Raw genomic sequence first — 23,319 nt, forward strand, 5'->3', positions numbered from 1 at the left:
GGGGGGGGGGCGGGGCGGGGAGGGCTGCAAAGGGATGTGGGGAGGGTCTCTGGAAGCGGAACCAAGGGATCCAACTGGCCAGGGGCACCCCGGAGTTCCCCAGGGCAGGTGCATCCAGCCTCACTGTCCGCAGGGCGGACCAGGGTGCACGGGGGCTAGCTGGGAGCTGCCCTCTCTCCGCAACCTCCTAATCTGTCCATTACATCTGTACCCCAGGTTGATCTGAACACCCCCATCCCTGCCAGAGCTGCTCTGTCCCATGGCACCCCACAATGCAGACTAGGGGAGCCCTCAGGAGCACAGTGGACCCTGAAGGTCGGGCAGGATTCGGGGGATGCAGCGAGGTGCTACAGAATGGGACCGAATGGCTTTTAGAGGACCTAAGGAGGGGCAGGGGGGTGGGGGGTGGGGTGGATCCTAGAGGCTTCCAGTAGCAGCTGCATAAAGTGGAGGGTTTCCTAGTGAGGCTCTGGCAGCATCTCTGACCCATCCTCTCCTGAGCCTGGCGCTCTCTTTGCAGGGGTGGGTAACATCCCCTACATTGCCAATCTTCCCTTGAGGGTAAATTTCTAGAGCCTCAAATACCACCTGCAACCCCCAAGATCTGACCCCTCCCTTACAGCCCTCTCTATCTGCACCACTACCCAGCACCCAGGGCCTTGCCACTTACAGGAACCTACTGTGTGCCAGTTGTGGTGAGGCCCTTCTCGTGCCCAGCCGTGAGGAGGATGGGCTTTGCAGTCAGGCCTGGGTTCAGTCAGGACCTGCCACTTAGCCAAGTGACATGGGCAAGTCGCTTAATGATAGTTTCCTGACCTGTCTAAGGGACTTAGATCTGCTTCGTGGGCCAGGATCCAAGAAGGAAGAATTCTCTGATGTATTCTGAGTCCCAGAGGTGCTCAATGACTCCTGTTCTAATGGCTGATGTGTATAGAACTCCTGGCACAGATTAATAGTCATTAAATGATAGTTTAAAACATTTTGTCTCAGGAATCTGTACAGGGACTACGGGAAGGGAAAAATCAGAGCCCAGCACTCTGGACTGGACATCCCCACGCCACCCTATCGGTGGCATGCCCCACCCCCAGACTCTCTAGGAGAGTTTTTCTCCTATCATTGCCTGGCCTCAGGCAAGGGGGCCCTGGCCAGTTCTCCCTCATCTCCCTGGATCCTGCTTATCTGCTCCTGGCATCCCAGAGACCCAGAGCCAACACACCCATGTGTGCCCAGCCTGGCAGCAGCAAGGGCTACAGAAGGCAGAGCCCAGGCGGGGAGAGGGTGGAGCAGGCTCTGCCTCTGGCTCCCTGGGTGACCTTGGGCAGGTCCATGCCCCTTCTGGGCCTCAGCATCTCCATCCCTCAATTAAGGGGCTTGGACCACAGTATCCTGGGGCTGCCTGGTGGGGAATGCAGTGGGGTGGGGAGGGAGAGCAAAGGGGTCTCAGAAGTCCCCACTCGGCTCCAACCGGAGGCTCAGCCTTCAGCTGCTCCATATACTGAGCTCCCAGGAGAGGTTTATTTGGTGTTTTGAAGGTGGGTTCTGCTGCTTTTGAAAGACTGGAAAACCACTAGACTAGACGTCCTTGAGCTACATGGCAGCCCTCAGTTTCTGGGCTCTGAGCCTCTGTAATTCTAAATTCTGAGATTCTCAGAATCTCAAATCCTGGATTTCTAAAACTCCAAAATTGTAAATTCTGGATTCTAAGATATGCTGGGATTCACTCTGCCCACTGCAAAATGCACTGGGAAAATGCATCCCTCACAAACACAAGGACTGGACCTTTGAGGCCCAGGAGATGGCACAGGCAGGAAGGAGGTCTCCTCTGAGTCATGGGCCCAGGAGGACTCCTCAGGGATCAACAGTAACAGAGTCCAGGGCAAGCTGAGCCCAGGAGAAGGTGGGGCCAGGGAAGCGCAGAGGGTCCTTGCTTTGAAGTGGAGTGAGCCCTGCCCCCACCTCAGGATCAACACCACAACCCCGTGGTCAGGGCAGACAAGAGAGCCGAAGACCTTCGGGGGCGGGTCTGAGGATTCCAAGTCAGGTTACCTCCACACCATCCCCATCAGAACAGCCCAGCAGGCACAGGAGGGCGGTGCCCACGCCCAGCACGGCTCCTTGGCAGCCGGCAGTGAGTGCCCTTGCCTGGACAGTGGCACCCGGCACCAGCTAGAACTGGGCTCCAGCCAAGCCACTCTAGGGCAGCTCCATTTGCAGAGTCTCGGGCTTCCCCCAACCCGGCTTGGGTCCATCCACAGGCCTGATGCCCAGGCTGGCAGCCCTCCACACACCCGCCAGGCGACTGCCTGACCAGCCCCCAGCCTCCTCTCTGCTCACCAGGCCTCTGACGGAGAGAAGCCTAGGGTGGGCCAGGGCACCGGCCTCACTCACCCCTTCCGGATGATAATAATAATGGCCCCCAGGAGGAGGATGAGGACGGCAAGTCCCCCTGCACAGATGCCCAGGATGAGCCCCATCTCCTCCGACCTCTGGGACACCTCCAGGGGCTGTTTGCTTTCCTTGCAGGCAGCTGGGAAGAACAAAGCAGAACAAAGGATCAGAGGGGAGATCAGGACCACCTTAAGCCCCAAGGAATAAACCCGGGCCACCTTAAGCCCCAAGGAGTAAACATCTGCCCCTCATCCTCAGCACAGGTCCCGCCTTTCAATCAAACCCACCTCCTCACCATCCCTCCCACCTTCCGCATTCCCGCGGCAGAGGCTTTACGCGCCCTGTGCCCCTATCAGGGATATTAGCTCCCTTCACCTCTCTGCCTCCTCAAATCCTCCCCGTCCTTCAGTGGACGGGAGATGGAGGATGTGTGGGGCCTTCAGACCCCACCTTTTTGCCCTCCTGGGAGACAATGGGGGCAGAGAATTATGTACCCAGGGCATGGTTAGGGCATCTCAGGATGGGGAACCAACCACACTCCCCATCTGGGAGCAGGGACAATCCCTACACCACAGGGTCCACGCTGTCCCCACTTCTCCCCACCATAGGAAAGGGGGAAGATACAGACCTCAGTGTCCAGTACCCACCACCCCCGTGGCCCGACCATAATGGCTCACCCTCCTCCAGGCCCCTGCCAAGGCCCCTTCTGTGACCATGGCAGGATGAGGGTTTGTCCCTACTGCCCAGTCTGGAAGAAGGAGACCTTGAGGTGGCGCACATAGGGAGCAAGAAAGGGAGATGTTTCCTGACCCCCAAGCCTGCCGGACCACCCTCCTCTGCTCCCACAGGCCTGGGAACCCAGGGTCCACCTCCCCAGAGCCCAGCAAGTAAGAAGCCCTCTACTGAAGGACTGAACCCAGGGGAATTACCTTTCCTGGCAATGCGGATGCAATTCAGCCGGGTCTCCTGGAGGCACAGATGGGGGTCTCAGCACCGCTGAAGTCAAGACCTGACCCTCCCCAGAGGGAATCTTAGACAGCGTGTCTTGGGCCTGGTCAGGGCTTTTCTGGCGTGGACTGTTACTAAAGACACCCGACCTGGCAAGAGGGTCTGGGGGGAACCAGGGAGGGAGGGGCCAAGAGGGAAGGAGCCTGCAATAGGGTAATGCCTTAGGAAAGGGGGATGAGATGGGTGGAAACAGAAAGAAACAGCATGGGAAGAGGGCTGGTTGGGGGAGGCGCTCAGAAATGAGGGTGGGGCCTAGATCCAGGGGTCTGCTTAGGAGGGGGGCGGCCTGGGAAGGAGCGACCCGAGGAGGGAGGAGCCTGGAGAAGGGCGGGGCTTCAGGGAGGAGGCGGGTCCCAGGCCTCCTCAAGGTCTGGTGAAAGTGGGAACCTGAGATGGACCCCCTCTGGAGAGAGAGGAGCCTGAGATAGAAGACCAGGGCCTCAGGGGGCAGCAGGGACCAGGCTGGGAGCTTGGGTAGAAAAGAGTCTGGGGAAAAACGGTTCAAGAAGGGGGTACTGCTGGAGAGAAGCTGGCTGGGGTTAGGAGGGAGGGGCTCAGGTGAGTGGGCGGGGCTGGGAGTGGGAGGAGCTATCGGAGGGCAAGGCTCATCAGCGGGGGCGGGATCAGGACGGGGGTAGGGCCTGGTGGGGGTGGGTCTCTGGCCTCTGTAGCAGCCTGCTCCAAGGTGTCGCCAATCCTGGCCCCCCAGCCGGCCCCGCCACCACCCCGGCCGGCCCCTCACCCCCTTCAGGTGGCTTGTTGCCTGGAAGTAGATGAGGTAGGCCTTCCTGGGCTCAAGCGGTGGGTTCCAGAAGCCACGATAGGTATGGTTGTCACCCACGGTGAAGGGCATGGCCTCAGGCAGACTGCTGGCCGCCAGTTCGGCCCCGAAGTAGTGCACCAGGCCTCGGGCCAGCGCCGCATCGAAGGTCAGCGGCACTGGGAAGCAGTCCTGGCCGCCTGGCTCCCGCCGGAGTCTCCGCGGCCGCTCCTCCTCCACAATAACCTGGTACACACTGGCCATGGTGGGGGGGGGGAAGCGCAGTGGTCACAGTTGCCAGAGAACAGGGAGAGCCATCTGGTGGCTAAGGGCGTGGGCTTTGGGGTCAGGCCCAGGAGAGGGCTCATCTCAGCTCTGCCTCTTACTAGCTGGGCAAGTCACTTAAGCTCCCTGGGCCTCAGTTTCCTCCTCTGTAAAATGGGAGTGATTACAGGACTGTTACATAAGGTAGAGGTGAGGAAGGAGGCAAGTTTAGCAAGCAGCCAGTGCCTGTCAGCTGTTATTACTGTAACTAAGGCTGAAAGAATGTCAGCCCTGCTTAAGGGAACCAAGCCCTAAAGCCCCACCCTGACTCCTCAATGAGTCCTCCAGGGCCTGGGAACCCCAAGCCTCAGGCTCCAACCAGGTTCCCGACAGGTCCCTCTAGGCCACAATAAATTCGAGTAAGACATGATGCATTCACTCATCCAGAAAGTGTTTACTAAGCTCAGACATGGGCCCTGTGCTGGGCACTTGGGGGATGTAGGCTTCCTGGAACTGCCCTCCAGTGGGGGAGCTGGTCACTTAGCAGGCAAACGAGGTCACACTAACCCTACAGCTCGAGTACCCTCCCAACCCGGAGGCAGCCTCGAGACTGCAACTCTGAGCCTGCCATCTCCCGGTCCTGATGGCTGATTTGTGTTCCCTGGTCTGTATTCCCTCTGATTTGTGTCTCCTGATCCCGACTTGTGTGTTTCTATTTATTTTCATCACTTTACTGAATGGCCTTGCTGTGAACTCCTCCAAATCCTCTGTGGAACAGAGCCAAGAGTAAATAAATGAATGCTGACAAATTTAAATATTTCCAGTCCCGGCCTCGGTCACGTCTTGGCATGGGATACCCCATACTGACAGCCTGCACTCTGGCAAAGTAGAAATGCCTTTTCCTTGCTCTCCAGCTGTTTCTTTTGAGCTTCCAAGTTGGGAGGGAATCACCCCAGCACCCTGGGATTTGGGCCAGACAGGTTCATTCCATCACTAACCAGCCCAGGCCCTTCTCAACCCTCCATTTCCCAGGCTGACGTGAGGCCTCTCCTGGCCCGAAGTCCCACCAGGAGATGATAATAATCATTAGCCATGAACGAAGCACATCTTGATCTGGGATGATCCCCATGATGCACCTAAGGGAGGCTCAGAGGGGTGAAGGGACATGCCCAAGGTTGCACAGCCATCAGGCCTCTCCCCCTCACATGGTCCACCCCTTGCCCAGACCCAGCCCTGCCATCATCATCCCTGAGAGACGCTGACCAGGCCTGCTCACAGGATCCCCCAAGGGAAAAGGAAAGGAGAAGGTGATGCTGGTTTCCCAACTCCTCCCAGATTCAGAGGCAACAGGGCCCTGAGGCTCCTGCAAAATGCCAAATGCCCCTGAGATGCCCAGACTTTTTCCTGGGGTCTGGGAATCAGCCCAGGGCAGGCTTTGCAGTGGCAAACACAGGGGAGCCAAAGCAGGAGAAAAGAGTGGAAGGGGGGAGGAGTGAGGAAATGAGGGGGTGTCAAGGGCACCTGGGAAACCCACTGCCTTCTTGGGGGGCTTAAGAGGACACTCCCATGCCCAAATGCAGGCTGTCACCCTCTCCCAGTGCATGAAACTTTATGGTAGGAGGAGGTGAACCAGGGGGGCAGGGAGGCTCTGTGACTTCAAGGAAAGGTACAGGCTTTGCAGACAAACCTGGCTTCCAAATCCCAGCGCTATCGTTTACCAGCTCTGTGGCCATGGGGGCTCATTATTCAGGCTCTCTGAGCCTGTTTCCTGATGTGTAAAATAAGGGTACTAATACCCACTCCACAGGCTGCCACGAGGATAACATGACTCATGCAGGTAAAGTCCCTAACATGATGTCTGGCTGACAGGAAGTATGTGCACACATTCCACAAACACGCTCACTCTCTTTCACATACACACTCACACATCACACACACATCACGTGTCTTCACCACGTGCACACACGCGCGCGCGCACACACACACACACACACACACACATCTTGTCTCCAGCACCTTCTCCCCAACAGAAACAGCCACTATGGCATCAGCTTTCTCTGCAAAGAAGTGAGGAGGCCAAGCTCTTGGCCACTCCAGAGAGATGGCCCCATCTGGCTGGCTGCACTAGCCTTCCAGAAAGCCCATCTCTGTGTCTCCCTGGATGGGATCCTCCAGGGAAAATGCTGGGAAAAATAAGGCCCCCAGAGTTCACTTCTCCAAGGTGTCAGAAGGAGGCCCTCTGGAGAGGCCTGAACAGTCCCCTCTCCAGGCTGGATGTTGTCCACAGATCTCATGACAGTCACCACCAGGCACCCTGCGGCCTCAGAGGGGAGTGGCTGCAGACGTCCTGCCTGCCCGGGATCACAGAATGTCCTCCTCCTGACACTCTGAACCCTTAGTGTGAGACTGAGGACGGACAAGGGTGAGCTGGCCTGGGTGGGGACTCTGGGTCGGAGGAGGGGCCTCTTCCCTATGGCCCTGACCCCCCGCCCCTCCGTGCAGGCGTCCCCACCTGATGGGCGCCCCGCGGCCCTGCGCCGGCCTCAGCAGCACGGTGATGGTGTCCTCAGACTCCCCCAGCGGCGACGGCATGTCGGCATAGTCAAAGCTGGGAGCTGGGGAAGGGACAGGACATAAGCACAGAGCCCGGCCACTGGACCAGGAAGGTCAGGCCTCCAGCCTCCTTGACCCCTGTCCTCAGATCTCTTCCCCTTCAGCCTTCGCCTCCTTATTCCCTCTGACCTGAGCTTCCCTGACCCCTGACCTCAGCCCTTGGATTCCACCGATCATAGTCTCTAGACTCCTCTGATTTAATCCTCCCTGACCCCTGACCTCAACCTCTAAATGGTACATTTATCTCAGCAGGAGCCCTCCATCACCACCCCCAGGAAGCCTCACCCCCTACCCATGGAACCCTGAGACTCTGTGCCTCCTCCAAAGGGGCCAGGGCGGGTTGGGTGGGGCTCACCTGAGATATTAGTGGTGATCTCAGTGAGCGCCGCCTGGCCGAAGCCTTTGCCCGTGCGGGCCCGCACGGAGAACAGGTAGGTGGTGCCCGGGTGCAGGTTGGAGAAGACGTGGTAGGTCTCATTGCGGAGCTTGGAGATGGTACGCCGTGGGCCCGGCACATTCACCGCCGGGTCTGACGACTCGATGCTCTGGTAGCTGATCTGGGGGCAGGATGGGCAGGTAGGCGGGCACAGGGATGGGGAAGGGTATCACTAGTCCCATAGCCTCCCACCCATCATGGTTCAGGTGAGCTAGGGATAAGGTTGGACAAAGGGGAGAAGCTTGGTGGGGGGACCGTGGATGCCCCTTAGTCCAGGCCTCTGGGCACCTTCGCCTCTCTCTTCTGCCGTCAGGGCCTCTGTCCCCATAACACATGGGGCACAGACCACAGCCACAGTGGAAGGAATCCCGATCATCACCTGTGTTCCTCCGCCCCATACACTTCCCTCTCCAACCTGTGGGCCCACCTTCCACCAGGGGCCCCAGCTGTAATAGGGTCCAAACCCACCTCATACTGAGTGATAAGGCCATTGGGCTCCTGGGGCTCCTCCCACTTGAGGAAGATCATGTCCTCCAGCGGAGTGAAGGTCAGGGACTCAGCCGCAATCCCGCCAGGCACTGCAAGGGAAAGGCGACATGGGGCAGGGAAAAGCAAGCTTTGGAACCAGATACCTGAGTTCAGATTCCAGCTTTGCTATTTCCTAGCTGGAATGCTTGGACCACTCAGCCTCTCTAAGCCTCAGCTTCCTCATCTGTGAAATGGGGATGAAAATAACACCTCCCTCACCAGAATTAAATGATGCGATGTACATAAAGCCCCAAGGCAAATAAATATCAGCATCTCATACGGTTCAGCTACGCCTGAGTACTGGAAAAGGGCGGCTGGCACCTTCATCACTGTGCAGGATGCATTTGGCAGAGAAGAATGAATGCTCCTATTTTGTTCCAGTTGAGTGGTTTTCAGAAAATACAGACATTTGCCAGAAAAATGAAAACAGCCGCATTAGAGTGGCAGGATTATGGGTGGAGCTGTTTTCTTGTCTAAAAATCACTAATTACACAAACAATATGTTCAATGTAGAAAATCAAAATAGGCATAAAGAAAATTAATGGCACCTACAGTTCCAGCACCCAGAGATAAATACTGTCAACATTTCAGCAGAAGCCCTTTCAGGTACGGTTTGGTTTTTGTTTTGTTTTGTTTTAAGGTATCATCTTAACAGCAGGCTCAGGGAATTTCTTCTAGGAAGAGAACGGCCTTTGTTTGGGAAAACACCTTGATAAAATGTTGTGGGGAAGCTGAACTCCTAAGATAGGGGAACGCAGAAACCCAGATAACAATCAGGGACAGCTCAAGTGCCTTGTGTTAAAATGAACAGTTAACAAGGCAACACCACTATCCACCCACCAAAACGATAAACGGAAAAAGACAATTCCAAGTGTTGGTGAGGATGCAGAGCAACCGAAATTTTCACACACTGCTACTGGGAGTATAAATTGATACAACCACTTGGGAAAATTGGATATATCTACTTATTATGAACACATATCCTATAACCTAGCCATTCTACTCCTAGGCATAAATCCATCAGAAATGTATATATCTACCAAAAAAAAGAATCTACAAGAATTTTATTTGCAGCACAATTTAAAATAGTTGAAAACAACCCAAATGCCCAACAATAGCAAATAAGAAAAATAAATGTGGCATATTCACATAATGGACCATTCAGCATTGAGAGTGAATTCTCTAGAACTGTACACACAACATGGCTGAATCACTCAAGCATAAAGCTGAGAGGAAGAAGCCAGTCATAAAAAGAGTACACACTGTATGATCCCACTGATGTAATGTTCAAAACGAAGCAGAAACTAATCTGTGGCATCACAGGTCCGGATAATGCTTACCTTTGGAAGGTTGTGAGGGGGAGGGTGCATAAAGGGGGGCTTCTGGGCTGCTGGTAATACTTTTTCTTGGTCTGGGTGTGGTTATCCTGATGTGTGCCATCTTTGAGAATGCTTTGAGCTGACCACTTAAGATAAGCACACCTCCCGTAAGTATGATACTAATACTTCAGTGAAGAGTAAAAAATATTAAATAATGAGCAGTTATCAGAGGGAGGGGGGAGAAGAGGGACAGAGAAAGAAGAAAGAAAACCAAGTAACCCAAGTGAGGCCTGGCCAGGGCTGGGGGAGGGGGTGTGAAGCAGCCACAACAACGTACCTAGCAGGGGGGGAGGGGAAAGGTCAACAGATTTTAAGAATGGAGCAGTCTGATATTCAGTTTGAGGTTACTTAAGAAGCGTATCAGTATATGCTACCCAAAATATGCCACTTGGTATAAGAATTATTTTGAGCTGAATTGAGAAGGCAATGTAGGAGCATACATGAGAAAAAATTCTCTGCCCTCCCCCTATTTGCCTAAAAGTAGGACATAAGTTTGTAAAGGTGCCCCCTTCCCCTCTCTACCAGAAAGGACAGAAGTTAATCACTGAGAAAACTAGACCCTTATCAGCCTGGAGGAATCTACCTAAAAAACTTTACAGACTACCATTAGTTTCCCCATATATTTGACTTCCCCTAATTTGCTGCCCCTAGAAGCTCAAAGTCCTTTTCCTTTGTCTTGTCACTTTTCTAAAAATTCATTGTCCTTTTGTTAGGACACTATATAAGTCCAAGTTCTCACCACCCCTTTGAGTTACTCATCACTGAGTACTCCCCTGTTATGGGTGATGCATGTGTTCATAAACTACTATTTCCTAGAATGGAAAATAATCCGAAAAAATATGTATATGAATATATATATCTTATATCTGAATCACTTTGCTGTACACCTGAAACTAACACAATATTGTAAATCAATTATACCTCAATTTAAAACTTTTTAATAAGATAAATAAATAAAAATAAACTCCTGTTTGTTTTTCTCTTGTTAATCTGTCTTTTCTCCATCTAATTTACAAGGCCCCAACCAATGAACCTAACATGAGTAGAAGAAAAAAGTTGTTTTTCCTTTCCTACATTTGCAGTGATTCAGGGTAAACCCCTCTAGTCCTCACTCCCATCCCCAGCAAATCCTCAGCACATCAGTGCAGGGCATAGAGGATACACGTTGCCTCAAGTGAGTGGGGTTTTCTGGAAATCAAGGAAGGAGTTGAATTTTATATCTGGGATGCTGCTGTGAAGAACAGAAAACTGCATATGTGAGGAAGCAAAAAACAAAACAAAAGAAAAAACTATTAACCAAGGAGGTTGGGGTTACCTGGGATTTTACAGCAATCTGGAGAACGCTTTTGCTGGCATTAGAGTGTAGCTGTTAAGAAAAACAACTCTCAAACAGATGGCCAGGTTTGAAACCCAGCTCTGCTACCCATCTACTAGCTATGTGCCCTCATCTGTAAAATGGGAATGGTAATAGAAAATAACCAAATAGGGTTGTCGTGAGGATCATATGCATTAATACATGAAAAGCATTCAGAATAGTGCTTGACATATAGTAAATGCTTAATAAATATTAGCTTGACATAAGTAGAACATTGCACCCAACAAGGACAGAACACCTATTTTTTTCAAGTAGATATGGAACATTTATCAAAATTTAACCATATGTCAGGCCATAAAGCAAGGATCAAATTTCAAAAGACCAAAACTAGAGTATATACTCTGACCATAGTGGAAGTAAGCTAAAAATCAATAACAAAAAGATAATTAGAAAAATCCCAATTGCTTAGAAATCAAGCAATGTATTCTAAATAACTCTTGGGTCAAAGAAGAAATCATAACAGAAATTAGAAAATATTTTAAACTGAATGATACTGAAGATAGGATATATCAGAACCTGTGGGATGCAGCTAAAGCAGGGCCTAGAGGGAATTTTATAGCTTCACATGTATATATTAGAAATAAAGAAATGCTCAAAATCAATGATCTAATAAGTTTCTATCTCAAAAAGCTAAAAGAGGGCTTCCCTGGTGGCACAGTGGTTTTGAGTCCGCCTGCCGATGCAGGGTACATGGGTTTGTGCCCTGGTCCGGGAAGATCCCACATGCTGCGGAGCGGCTGGGCCCGTGAGCCATGGCCACTGAGCCTGCGCGTCCGGAGCCTGTGCTCCGCAATGGGAGAGGCCACAACAGTGAGAGGCCTGCGTAACGCAAAAAAAAAAAAAAAAAAAAAAGGTAAAAGAAAAACCGATCAAATCCAAAGAAAGTATTTTTTTTAAAAAAAGAAATAAAGAATAGAAAATATTCAATAAAGAAAATAAACTAGGGGCTTCTCTGGTGGTGCAGTGGTTAAGAATCCGCCTGCCAATGCAGGGGTCACGGGTTTGAGCCCTGGTCCGGGAATATCCCACATGCCGTGGAAGCAACTGAGCCCGTGTGCCACAACTGCTGAGCCTGCGCTCTAGAGACGGCGAGCCTAGAGCCTGTGCTCCACAACAAGAGAGGCCACCGCAATGAGAGGCCCGTGAACCACAATGAAGAGTAGCCCCTGCTCGCTCCAACTAGAGAAAGCCTGCGCACAGCAATGAAGACCCAACACAGTCAAAAACACATAAATAAAATAAACAAATTAAAAAAAAAAAAGAAAGAAAGAAAAGAAACTAGGCCAAAAGTTGGCTCTTCGGAAAGACTAATAAAATTTATACACCCTTACCATGAGAAACATGAGAATAAGAGAGAAGACACAAATTACCAATATCAGGAATGAAAAAGGGAATAGCACTATAGATCCTACCAATGTTCAATAAATATAATAAGATAGTATTATAGGGCTTCCCTGGTGGCGCAGTGGTTGAGAGTCCGCCTGCCAATGCAGGGGACGCGGGTTCGTGCCCGGGTCCGGGAGGATTCCACATGCCGCAGAGCGGCTGGCCCCGTGAGCCATGGCCGCTGAGCCTGCGCGTCCAGAGCCTGTGCTCTGCAACGGGAGAGGCCACAACAGTGAGAGGCCCGCGTACGGCAAAAAAAAAAAAAAAAAATAGTATTATAACCAACTTTGTGGCAAGAAATGGGACAGTTTAGGTGAAATGATCAAACTCCTTAAAAACGCAGTATACCAAAACTGATACAAGAGTAGAAAACCTGAATATTCCAATATCTGTTGTGAAAATTAAAACTACTATTAAAAAACCCTGCCACAAAGAAAACTCCAGGCCCAAATGACTTCACTGCTAAATGTTCCCAAACAAGTAAGGAAGAAATATACCATCTTAACCCAAAGTCTTCGGGGGAACAGATATCAGTATCATTACTTCACTGTTATACGGTCGGTCTAATCCTAAGCAAATAATTTCCTACAGCGATTTCAGTCTCAGACATGCAGAGTCTGTGGGAGGCACCGAGGACACTGGGAATCAGGGGGCCTCTTACCATCCTCGTCCGTCTGGAACGTGACCTCCTTGCCCTCCTTGCGCCCCTCGGGGTTAGTGAGGACGAGCCGCACGTGGACATTCCGGTACGGCAGTAGGTTCCTGATGGTGTAGTGGCTGACACCCCGCTCTATCTTCACACATTCCCGGATGGTCTGGTTGTGGCTGCTGCCCAGGGTGTAGTGATAGCACAGGGACACAGTGTAGGTGTGGCAACGTGTCACGTTGTAGCCCAGTGGTTCCCACTGCAGGGTCAGCTGGCGGGCCTGGATCTCAGCAAAAGCCAGGCCTTTGGGGGCCCTCATGGGCTCTGGGCAACCCAGGAAGCAGAGAGAAATGGTAGGAGAAATGGGAAAAGAAGAGTAGATGGGAGAGAAAACATCATTCAGCTGACTGATATCAACCTTCCTTTGCCCCCAAGAGTCCAAGAGACCCCCTAGAAGAGCAAACAGTGAGTAAAAGTGTGTTTGGAGTCAGGCGGGGCCACATCTGAATCCTGGCTCTGCCACTTGCAGCTGGCAACCACTGGCTAAGCTGCTTCACCTCTCTGAGCTTTACTTTTCTCAACTGCAAAATGGACTAATAGGCCCTACCGCATAGGATGGCTGTGAGGTTTAAGGTAATACATGCAAAGCATGTGCAATAATGGCCAATACACAACAGGCCCTTGAAAATTTTAGCTATAATTTTTTTTAATAGTACAGTTCACCTCCTATTTCAAGATCGTGCTGGAGGACGTCAAGACAGTCTGAATCAATCAACTGCTGTATTTTCCTTAATTTATTAATTCCAAACTCGTTCTAAAACAGCTTGTAGTAATATATACGATACAATAGTATAGGGAAGTCAGGATGATGGGGGAAATGAGAGGCAAATAGTTAAATAATGCCAGAGAATGTTAGGAAAATAGAAATGCATGTCATTAGGTTCTATGTGGAGAATAAAGATAAGATTCAAATTAGGTGGTGAGTTTCCTGGCTGCCAAAGCAAAAAGGGAAATACAATCTGTTAGATGATGATAATGATGATGATGATGATAATGGCTGCTAACATTTATTAGAGGCTTTGTATGTGCTAGGCATTGTTCAGAGGCTTTAAAATGCTTTATCTCATTCAATCCTCTCTGTAATCCAATAGACAGGTGCAATTATTAGCCCTGTTACACACATGTAGAAATGGAGGCACACAGGAGAGATAAGTAACTTGCCCACAGTCGCACAGACAGTAAGTGGTAAAGCTGGGATCCAAACCTGGACAGGCTGGCTTCAGAATCCACACTCTTAACCACCACTACCCTGCCTCCCCATGAGAAATTCACTGTCCAAAAAATAAAAATAAATCACACCAATGCCTCTGGAGAGGCAGCTACCCCAACACAAGAGAGGTGTATATTACTCTGCTTTACAGCCTCTTGATGATTCCATAAAACCAGAAAGTTATCCTCATTTTATAAGTAAAGAAATCAAGGCTTCTGAAGCAAAGCCAGGATGGAGCCCAGGGGGCTCAGACCCATCCTGCATCTGCATTGACCAGCTGTGTGATCCTAAGCAAATCTCTGGGCCTCAGTTTCCTCATCTATAAAATGATGGAAGAAGCCAAGATTACTAATGATCCTCTTCTCTCTTGCCCCCTGACTGTGCAGGTTCTGTGACACCTGCAAAGTTTCCCCAGTTAGAGGACCTCAGGACACACCTTAATGAACAGGAAAGAAAGCACTACTGCTTGCCCTCTTAAGATCATTAAGTATGACCCTGTTATCATTTTTATACGATTAATTTGCTCAGGATGCTCTTTACAAAGATGATGCAAAGAGAAACATCAGGCTGCTCTTTACTTGGGAGTGCCTGGGTAGGTGGCACAGCTTTAGACACTGGTCCCAAGGACAGCACAATGCAAGTTTGTTTCCGCCCAGGAGCTTTCCTTCCTTCCCTGGACCACAGGCAAGTGGCAGTCTCCAGTCATGCATCAGAACACCAAAGAGAGATTTCAGCACATGCTAAGAGCAAGGCCCACCTCTTGACTTCTTACAGAGAGCCTGGCTCTCTTCTCCCCACAAACGAGGCAGACCCAATCCCCACCCAACAAAAACGTTAAAGGGCTGGCTCCCTGCTCACCGCAACCTGAGGGTTGCTGGCTGCAAGCCCACTTACCACACTTGTGTTTTCTCTCCCGTTCCTGGTGCACAGAGATCTTCCTAATGGTTTTCTATATAGTTTTGTTTTAACCCATCGTTCTTAATGTGTTTGGACAGGAGTGGGAGGATTTGGTGCGTGCTCACTCTGCCATCTTGTTCAGAGATCCTTGCTTTATTCCTTGACTTTCTGGCTCTGGTCCTGGCTGCCCGATGTGTCCTGTCCCAAAGTGTGTATGTCTATGTCAGTGTCTATGTCTATGTCTATGTCTATGTCTACTAAAGCCAAGTACCATGGCTTTATTTGCACTAGTGAGAGTGGATCTCATTTCCCTGCAGCTCTGCTCACACCATCCCCACCCCCGGGAACACCTGCTCCACATTCTTTGCCATCCTTCCAGGTTTGGCCAAAGTGTACTGCTTCCTTCACCATCTGGCAGCATTTAGAGAAAGGACATGAAATGTTAAATATAAACCGGTAACACAGGCTGGGTCGGGACCATGACCAACAAGACTGTAAGTGTCCCATCCAAAAGGGGCAGCTGCCACTCAGTTCCAGGAGATATCGCCATGCAGGACTACAGGCTCAGGGTTGCCAGATCCTCCCATTTCTTAAGAGAAGCCAGAAATTCCGATTTGTGTGTGTGAAATCTCCAGATTTTTAAATACTGGCAACCTACTCAGGTTTCTTAAAACCACTTTTCAGGGCACAAAATGGTAACCTCTAACTTGGAGGATGAAACTTTCACCCTCGTGCTTGGGTATCTCATTCTCCAACAGCTGTGTTAGCCCCCATCCGCCTCGCTAGAAGAAGGGGTCTTTGAAAAGAAAGCTCACATTTCTTTCTCTCCCCACCCTGAACAAATCTGGGCAGATCCAGGGGCTCAAATAGTTTGTTGACTAAAGGCTGATATGTTGATTGAGGGGTGTGAATTCATGAGTCTCTCTGTGTTTCCAAAAACCATCTGGCACCCAGACACGCTCTCTTCAGCTGCCAGCACACACTGGCAAAACAGAACTTGGGGACCTCAAAGCCCCGTCTCTCTAAATTCCATATGGCTGTAGGCTACTCAGAGATCAAAGGTCAAAATGCACATTAAAACAAGAAGGCTAACAGTTAACATCTGCTAAATTAGGCCAAAATGATTTTAATGATGTTAAGGAGGATTCAATAACCCTGAAACTTTAACTGTTTCTTGAGGAAGGGGCTTTGGAGTGGGGTCGGGTGCTCCAGAGTTCAAATCCTATCATCTCCACCTCTCATTAGTTCTGTGACTTCAGGCAAGTGATTTAACCCCCTTTTGAACACAAAGTTCCTTGACTAAAAAATGGAGATACAGTAACACTTACTTTGAAAAGCAAGTGTGAGAGTTACATGAGATGGTCTAACTTATAGTAGTTAATTAATTAATATGTGCACTCTGAGGGTGAGACACAGCCTTATATACAGCAGCACCCTTTATAGTAACAGTATAAATTAGTGCGGCCATTTTTAAAGCAATATATGTCAAAGTCCTTTCTTAAACCACCCCTGGCTACTTATCTCAAAGAAATAGCTCAAGGAGGAAACAAAGCACGATAAGCACTAAATTTTTCAATATGGTATTATTCACAATAATAGGAATCTAGAGACAAATAGCCCAGCCATATGGAGACACTCAGTGGACTCCTACAGCCAATAAACATAATTATAAACAACATAACACATGTAACACCACCAAGAAAAGGAAGCAGAATACAGAATGCTTTCTACATCCCAATGACAAGGGTGTGAAATGTGTACTGTAGGCATGTGGGCAGAGATTTGAAGAAGGCAGGAAAACTAAAACAGCTGTTGGGCTAGGATGGTGAGATTTAGAGTGATTTCTTTTAAATGCCTTCTACTGACGTTATATTATTGTTTTTACATTAAATAATATTGTGGGAGCAGAGTTTCATGGGGACCAGGGAGATGACAACACAGCTGGCCAATAGCAAAACAACTATGGGCCAAGGCGTCTAAGCAAGGAGGGGTGGTGATGCCAACGAAGAGAAGGCAGGGTGAGTTGTCCAGATCCTGTCTGCTTGGTCCCTGCCCCAGGTCCCGTCCCGGCCAGCCTATGTGAAGCGTTTAGCAGTGCTGGCACAAAGTGGGCACTCAGCCCACAATGGCAGCTGCTGTTGCTGTTCCTGATGGTGTGGTCGTGACGGTGGTGGTAGTTTCAAACACTAGACTGGAAGGCAGGACATTCCAACGTTGGTTCTGACTCTGCTACAGACTCACTGCGTAGATTTGGGCAAGTGACTAAATCTCAGTTTTCTCATCTGTGAAATGGGAACGAACAACAGCTGTCACCATGAAACATGGGTTCTTAACCCACTGTATGATCACAGGCAAGTGCCTTCCTCTCTCTGGGTTTCATCTGTACATTAAGGAGCGTAGAAGAGAGATTCTCTGTGGATCCCCAGCTCTGATTTCTTTTATTCTAAGTACCTGACCAGAACTGGCTTTGAAGAGTTAAAACACCATAGCAACAATAGTTGTCATTTACTGAGTGCTTACTGTGTGTTAGGCACTATACTTCACAGGCATTTAATGCATTTGCATGCCATCACCTGCATTTAACCCAAAACACTGGAGGGTCCCACGGTTCAGGCTTCACTGCTTTTCTCTTTTCCACCTACGCTTATTCCCTAAAATCTAAGGACTAAATCAGGGGTTCTCAACCTCAGCATTATTGACGTTTTGGACTAGATAATTCTTTGTTGAAGAGGCTGTTTATACACTGTAGGATGTTTATCAGCTTCTCTGGCTTCCTCTACCCCTTAGACGCCATTAGCACCCCACCCCCCGTTGTTACAATCAATATGTCTCCAGACCCTGCAGATGTCTCTTGGGAGACAAAATCGTCCCCCAGTTGAGAACCACCATGATAAGAGATCTCATCCTGTGTCATGGATGTAAGTACCATCTATACCATATCTATACTGATGACTTTCAAATTTATATCTGCAGCCCGAACCTCTTCCCTGAACTCCATACTCGTAAATCCATCCACCTGATAGATATCTCCACTTGAACGTCTAATAGGCATCTCAAAGTCAACATTTCCAGCACAGAACTCCTTATCTATGGCACCCCGTCTACTACGCCTGCTCCTCCCGCAGTCTGCTCCCTCGCAGTAAATGATAACTCCATCCTTCTTGCTGCTCAAGCAAAACACCTTGGAGCCATCCTTGACTTCTATTTCCTTCTCTCACTGCACATCCAATCCATGAACAAATGCAGTTAGCTCTACCTTCAAAACAAACCCAGAAAATAAACCACTTTTCACCACCACCACCACTACTTCCTCCCAGCTCCCAGCCTCCACCATGTCCCAGCTGAATTGTTGCAGTAGCCTCCTCACTGGTCTCTCCTCTGGTCCCCTTGCCCTCCTGGAATCTATTCTCCACAAAAGGACCAAAGTGATCCTTTTAAACATAGTAAGTGATGTCATTCCTGCTCTCCAAACCCGCAATGGCTCCCCAGCCCACCCAGCGTAAAATGGCTCTGAGTCCCACATCCCCAGCATGACTCTGAACTTCTCTCCTGCCAGCTCCCCCTCAGTCACTAGACCACAGTTCTACTGGTCTCCTTGCTGCTCCTCACACATGCCAAGCACGCTATACAGACTTCCTTGCTATTACGTCTGCCTGGAATGCCCCTTCCCCCAGCAATTCCTCCAGCTTCCTGCGTGGCACTGTCCCTCACCTCCTTCAGGTCTCTGCTCAAATGTCACCTTCTCAGCAAAACAATCCCTGAGCCTTTTTGAAATGACAATTCTCCTGCCCCCACACCCCATCCCCCTTCCTGCTTTAACCTTCACAGCCCTGGTCATCATCTGACCATCCATATATTTCACTTGTTTACTGTCTCCTCCGCCAGAATGTGAGTTCCATGCAGAGCTCCGGCACGAGGAACTCACTCACTAGTGGCTTTTGTCTGTCTTGGTCGCAGTCTTATATCCCTAGCAACTAAACAGTATGTGACACATGATAGGCACTCAGTAAACACGTGTTGAATGAATCTTCACACTTACCCTGTATGGTAAGGATTATTATCATTCCCATGTTATAAAACAAGGGGACTAAAGCTTGGGGAGGTTAAGTAACCTGACTCAGATTCCTCAGCTAGAAAGAACTTCCACTGGAATACTCTTACCCAACACCCAAGGGTCTCTCTACATATGGCATTAAACTATTTTAGATGGTTCCCGGATCAGCTTTTTAAAACACTTAAGAATATTGACTGGCAAAAAATAAATAAACCTCGACCTAAGCATGTAGCTTATCCAAAAATTAACTCAAAATGGATCACGGACTTGCATGTAAAACTATAACAGTTTTCTTTATTTTTTTTTTTTTAAAGGAGAAAATTTTGGGGATCTAGGGCTAGGCAAGGAGTTCTTAAATTTGACATCAAAAGCACAATTCATAAAAGAAAATTTTGATAAATTGGCCCTCATCAAAATTAAAAATGTTTGCTCTGTGAAAGCTCAGGTGAAGAGGATAAAAAGACAAGCTAAAAGCCAGGGGAAAACATTTACAAACTACATACCCAAAAAAGGACTAGTATCTAGAATGCGTAAAGAGCTCTCAAAGCTCAACAATATAAAGTGAATAATCCAATTAGAAAATGGGCAAGGACAGGGACTTCCCTGGTGGCACAGTGGTTAAGAATCTGCCTGCCGTATATACAATGGAATGTTACTTAGCCATAAAAAGAAACGAAATTGAGTTATTTGTAGTGAGGTGGAGGGACCTAGAGTCTGTCATACAGAGTGAACTAAGTCAGAAAGAGAAAACAAATACCATATGCTAACACATATATATGGAATCTAAAAATTAAAAAATGGTACTGATGAACCTAGTTGCAGGGCAGGAATAAAGATGTAGACATAGACAATGGACTTGAGGACACGGGGTGGGAGGGGGAAGCTGGCGTGAAGTGAGAGTAGCATCAACATATATACACTACTGAATGTAAAATAGTTAGCTAGTGGGAAGCAGCTGCATATCACAGGGAGATCAGCTTGGTGCTTTACGATGACCTACAGGGGTGGGATAGGGAGGATGGGAGGGAGGCTCAAGAGGGAGGGGATATAGGGATATATGTATACATATGGCTGATTCACTCTGGTGTACAACAGAAACTAACACAGTATTGTGAAGCAATTATACTCCAATAAAGATCAATTAAAAAAAGAGAAAAAAAGAAATCCGCTTGCCAAGGCAGGGGACATGGGTTGAAGCCCTGATCCGGGAAGATCCCACATGCCACGGAGTAACTAAGCCTGTGTGTCACAACTACTGAGCCTGTGCTCTAGAGCCCACGAGCCACAACTACTGAGCCCAAGTGCCACAACTACTGAAGCCCGCACGCCTAGAGCCCGTGCCCCACAACAAGAGAAGCCACTGCAATGAGAAGCCTGTGCACCACAACAAAGAGTAGCCCCTGCTCGCCACAACTAGAGAAAAGCCCACGTGCAGCAACAAAGACCCAATGCAGCCAAAAATTAATTATTTATTTATTTGTTTTTAAATGGTCAAGGACATGAATAATTCACCAAAGAGGATATACAGATGGCAAACAGCACATGAAAAGATGTTTAACATCACAAGGCATTAAAGAAATGCAAATTAAGACCAGGATAGGATATTACTACACACCTCTCAGAATGGCTAAAATTTTTTTAAAAAATAATAATAATGACAGCACCAAATGCTGGCAAGGATGTAGAAAACTGGATCACTCATATATTGCTGGTGAGAATGTAAAACAATACAGCCTCTCTGACAGTTTCCAATAAAACTAAATATTCAATTACCATATGATCCATTAATTGTAACCTCAGGCATCTATCCCAGAAAAATATGAAAAATTATGTTCATGAAAAACTTGCAAATGAATGTTCATAGCAGCTCTACTTGTAATAACCAAAAACTGGGACCAGTTCAAGTGTCATTCAACAGATAAATGGTTAAACAAACTCTGGTATATCCACACCATGGAATACTACTCAGCATTAAAAAGGAATGAACTATTGATTTACACAACTTGGATGAATCTCCAGGAAATTACAATAAGCAAAAAAGCAAATCTCAGTGCCAAGACAATTCAATGGGAAAAGAACAGTCTTTTCAATAAATGGTGCTGGAACAACTGGACATCTGCAAGCAAAAGAATGAGATTGGACTCCTACCTCACACCATATACAAAAATTCACTCAAAATGGATCAAGGACCTAAATGTAAGAGCCAAAACTATAAAACTCTTAGAAAAAAATAAGGGTAAATCTTCGTGACTTTGGATTAGGCAATGTTTTTTTAGATATGACATTGAAAGCACAAACAAAAGAAAAAACAGATAAATTGTACTTCATCAAAATTAAAAACCTTTGTGCTTCAAAGGACACCATCAAGAAAACTAAAAGACAACCCACAGAATGGAAGAAAACACTTGCAAATATATCTGATAAGGGTTTAGTATCCAGAACATATAAAGAACTTTTACAACTCAATAATAAAAAACTGAACTTAAAAATGAGTAAAGGATCTGAATAGACATTTCTACAGAGAAGACATATAAATGGCCAATAAGCACATGAAAAAAGTTCAATATCATTAACCATCAGGGAAATGCAACACCACAATGAGACACCACTTCATACCCACTAGGATGGTTATAATCAGAAGACAGATAATAACAAGTGTTAGTGAGAATGTAGAGAAACTGGAACCCCCATACACTGCTGATGAGAATGTAAAGTGGAGTGGTTGCTTTGGAAAACAGTCCAGCAGTTCCCTAAATGGTTAAACATAGTTACCATACTATATATATATATACACCCAGGAGAAATGAAAACATATGTCCATACCAAACCCTGTACTTTAATATTCATAAGAATACTGTTCATAATAACCAACAAGTATAAAAAACGCAAATGCCGACCAACCGATGAATGGATAAGTAAATTATGGTATGTCTACAAAACAAAATATTATTCAACAATAAAAAGTACTGGGACTTCCCTGGTGCCGGGATTTCCCTGGAGGCACAGTGGTTAAGAACACGCCTGCCAATGCAGAGGACGCAGGTTCGAGCCCTGGTCCAGGAAGATCCCACATGCCGCGGAGCAACTAAGCCTGTGCGTCACAACTATTGAGCCTGCGCTCTAGAGCCCGCGAGCCACAACTACTGAAGCCCGCGCGCCTAGAGCCCATGCTCCGCAACAAAAGAAGCCACCACAATGAGAAGCCTGTGCACCACAAGAAGAGTAGCCCTCGTTTGCCGCAACTAGAGAAAGCCCATGTGCAGCAACAAAGACCCAACGCAGCCAAAAATAAGTAAATTTATTTTTAAAAAATACTAATGCATGCCACAACATGGATAAACCTTGAAAAATTGTGCGAAGTGAAAGAAGCCAATCACTAAAGACTATATATTGTATGATTCCATTTATATGAAATGTCTACAAAGAGGCAAATCTATAGAGACAAAAAGTAAATTAGTGGCTGCCTTGAGCCGAAGGAATTAGGGGGAAATGAGGGGAGGGGTGGACTGCAAAAGAATACAAGGTTTCCTTTGGGGGAGATGAAAAATGTTCTAAAATTGATTGTGGTGATGGTTGCACAACTTTGTGAATATACTAAAACCACTGAATTGTACACGCTAATGAGTGAAATGTATGAGGTGTGAATTATATCTCGTAAAGCTGCTACCAAATTAAAAAGCCGATTCAAAAGGTTATACACTGTATGATTTCTTTATCTATATAACATTTCTAAAGTGAAAAAATTTTAGAAATGAAGCACAAATTAGTGGTAACCAGGGGTTGGGGGTGGAGGAAGGGACAGAAATGATATAAAAGAGCAACGAAGGATCCTTAAGCTGATTGAACTGTTCACTATCTTGACTGTGGTGGTAAATACACAAAGCAACCAACACATGTGATAAACTGTATAGAACTAAATATACACAGATACACACAAATCAGGACAAATGAAACTGGGGAAGTCTGAATAAGATCTGTGGATTTTAACAATGTCAGTATCTCGAGTGTGATTTATACTACAGTTTTGCAAAATGCAGGAAACAGGGTAAAGTGTATAAGGAAATTTCTCTTATATTTTTTCTTACAACCGCATATGAATCTTTTATATCTCAATAAAAATTCAACAACAACAAAAACGCTGAAATCACAGAGTAAGAAAATTGTTCTGTTGTCAATTTCTCTTCTGATTAAACAATAAAGTCTCCCCTGGTGCAGGTGTGCCATTGCTCATAACAGCTGCATTACCCTTTGAAACAAGCAAAAGCAGACTTCAGGCTCAATTGCCCAGACAAGAGAATCCAGCTAGAATTTAATA

The 23,319-nt window shown here is 47.8% G+C and overlaps 1 protein-coding gene across 1 annotated transcript in view; it reads right to left on the minus strand.

Annotated features, from left to right (window-relative positions):
* The window catches only part of PTPRU (protein tyrosine phosphatase receptor type U), an 88,281-nt gene that overhangs the window by 40,951 nt on the left and 24,011 nt on the right, over window positions 1-23,319 (minus strand). The window contains exons 8-15 of the mRNA XM_029227027.1: window positions 12,799-13,107; window positions 7,938-8,047; window positions 7,389-7,590; window positions 6,933-7,035; window positions 4,139-4,412; window positions 3,318-3,354; window positions 2,388-2,527; window positions 2,047-2,142 (exon numbers count right to left, since the gene is read on the minus strand). Coding sequence (XP_029082860.1) covers window positions 2,047-2,142; window positions 2,388-2,527; window positions 3,318-3,354; window positions 4,139-4,412; window positions 6,933-7,035; window positions 7,389-7,590; window positions 7,938-8,047; window positions 12,799-13,107 — 1,271 coding nt within the window. The remainder of the gene's footprint in view (window positions 1-2,046; window positions 2,143-2,387; window positions 2,528-3,317; window positions 3,355-4,138; window positions 4,413-6,932; window positions 7,036-7,388; window positions 7,591-7,937; window positions 8,048-12,798; window positions 13,108-23,319) is intronic.

This window comes from Monodon monoceros, unplaced genomic scaffold (assembly GCF_005190385.1).
Source record: "Monodon monoceros isolate NGI ecotype Baffin Bay Population unplaced genomic scaffold, NGI_Narwhal_1 Super_Scaffold_18, whole genome shotgun sequence".
Lineage (NCBI taxonomy): Eukaryota > Metazoa > Chordata > Mammalia > Artiodactyla > Monodontidae > Monodon > Monodon monoceros.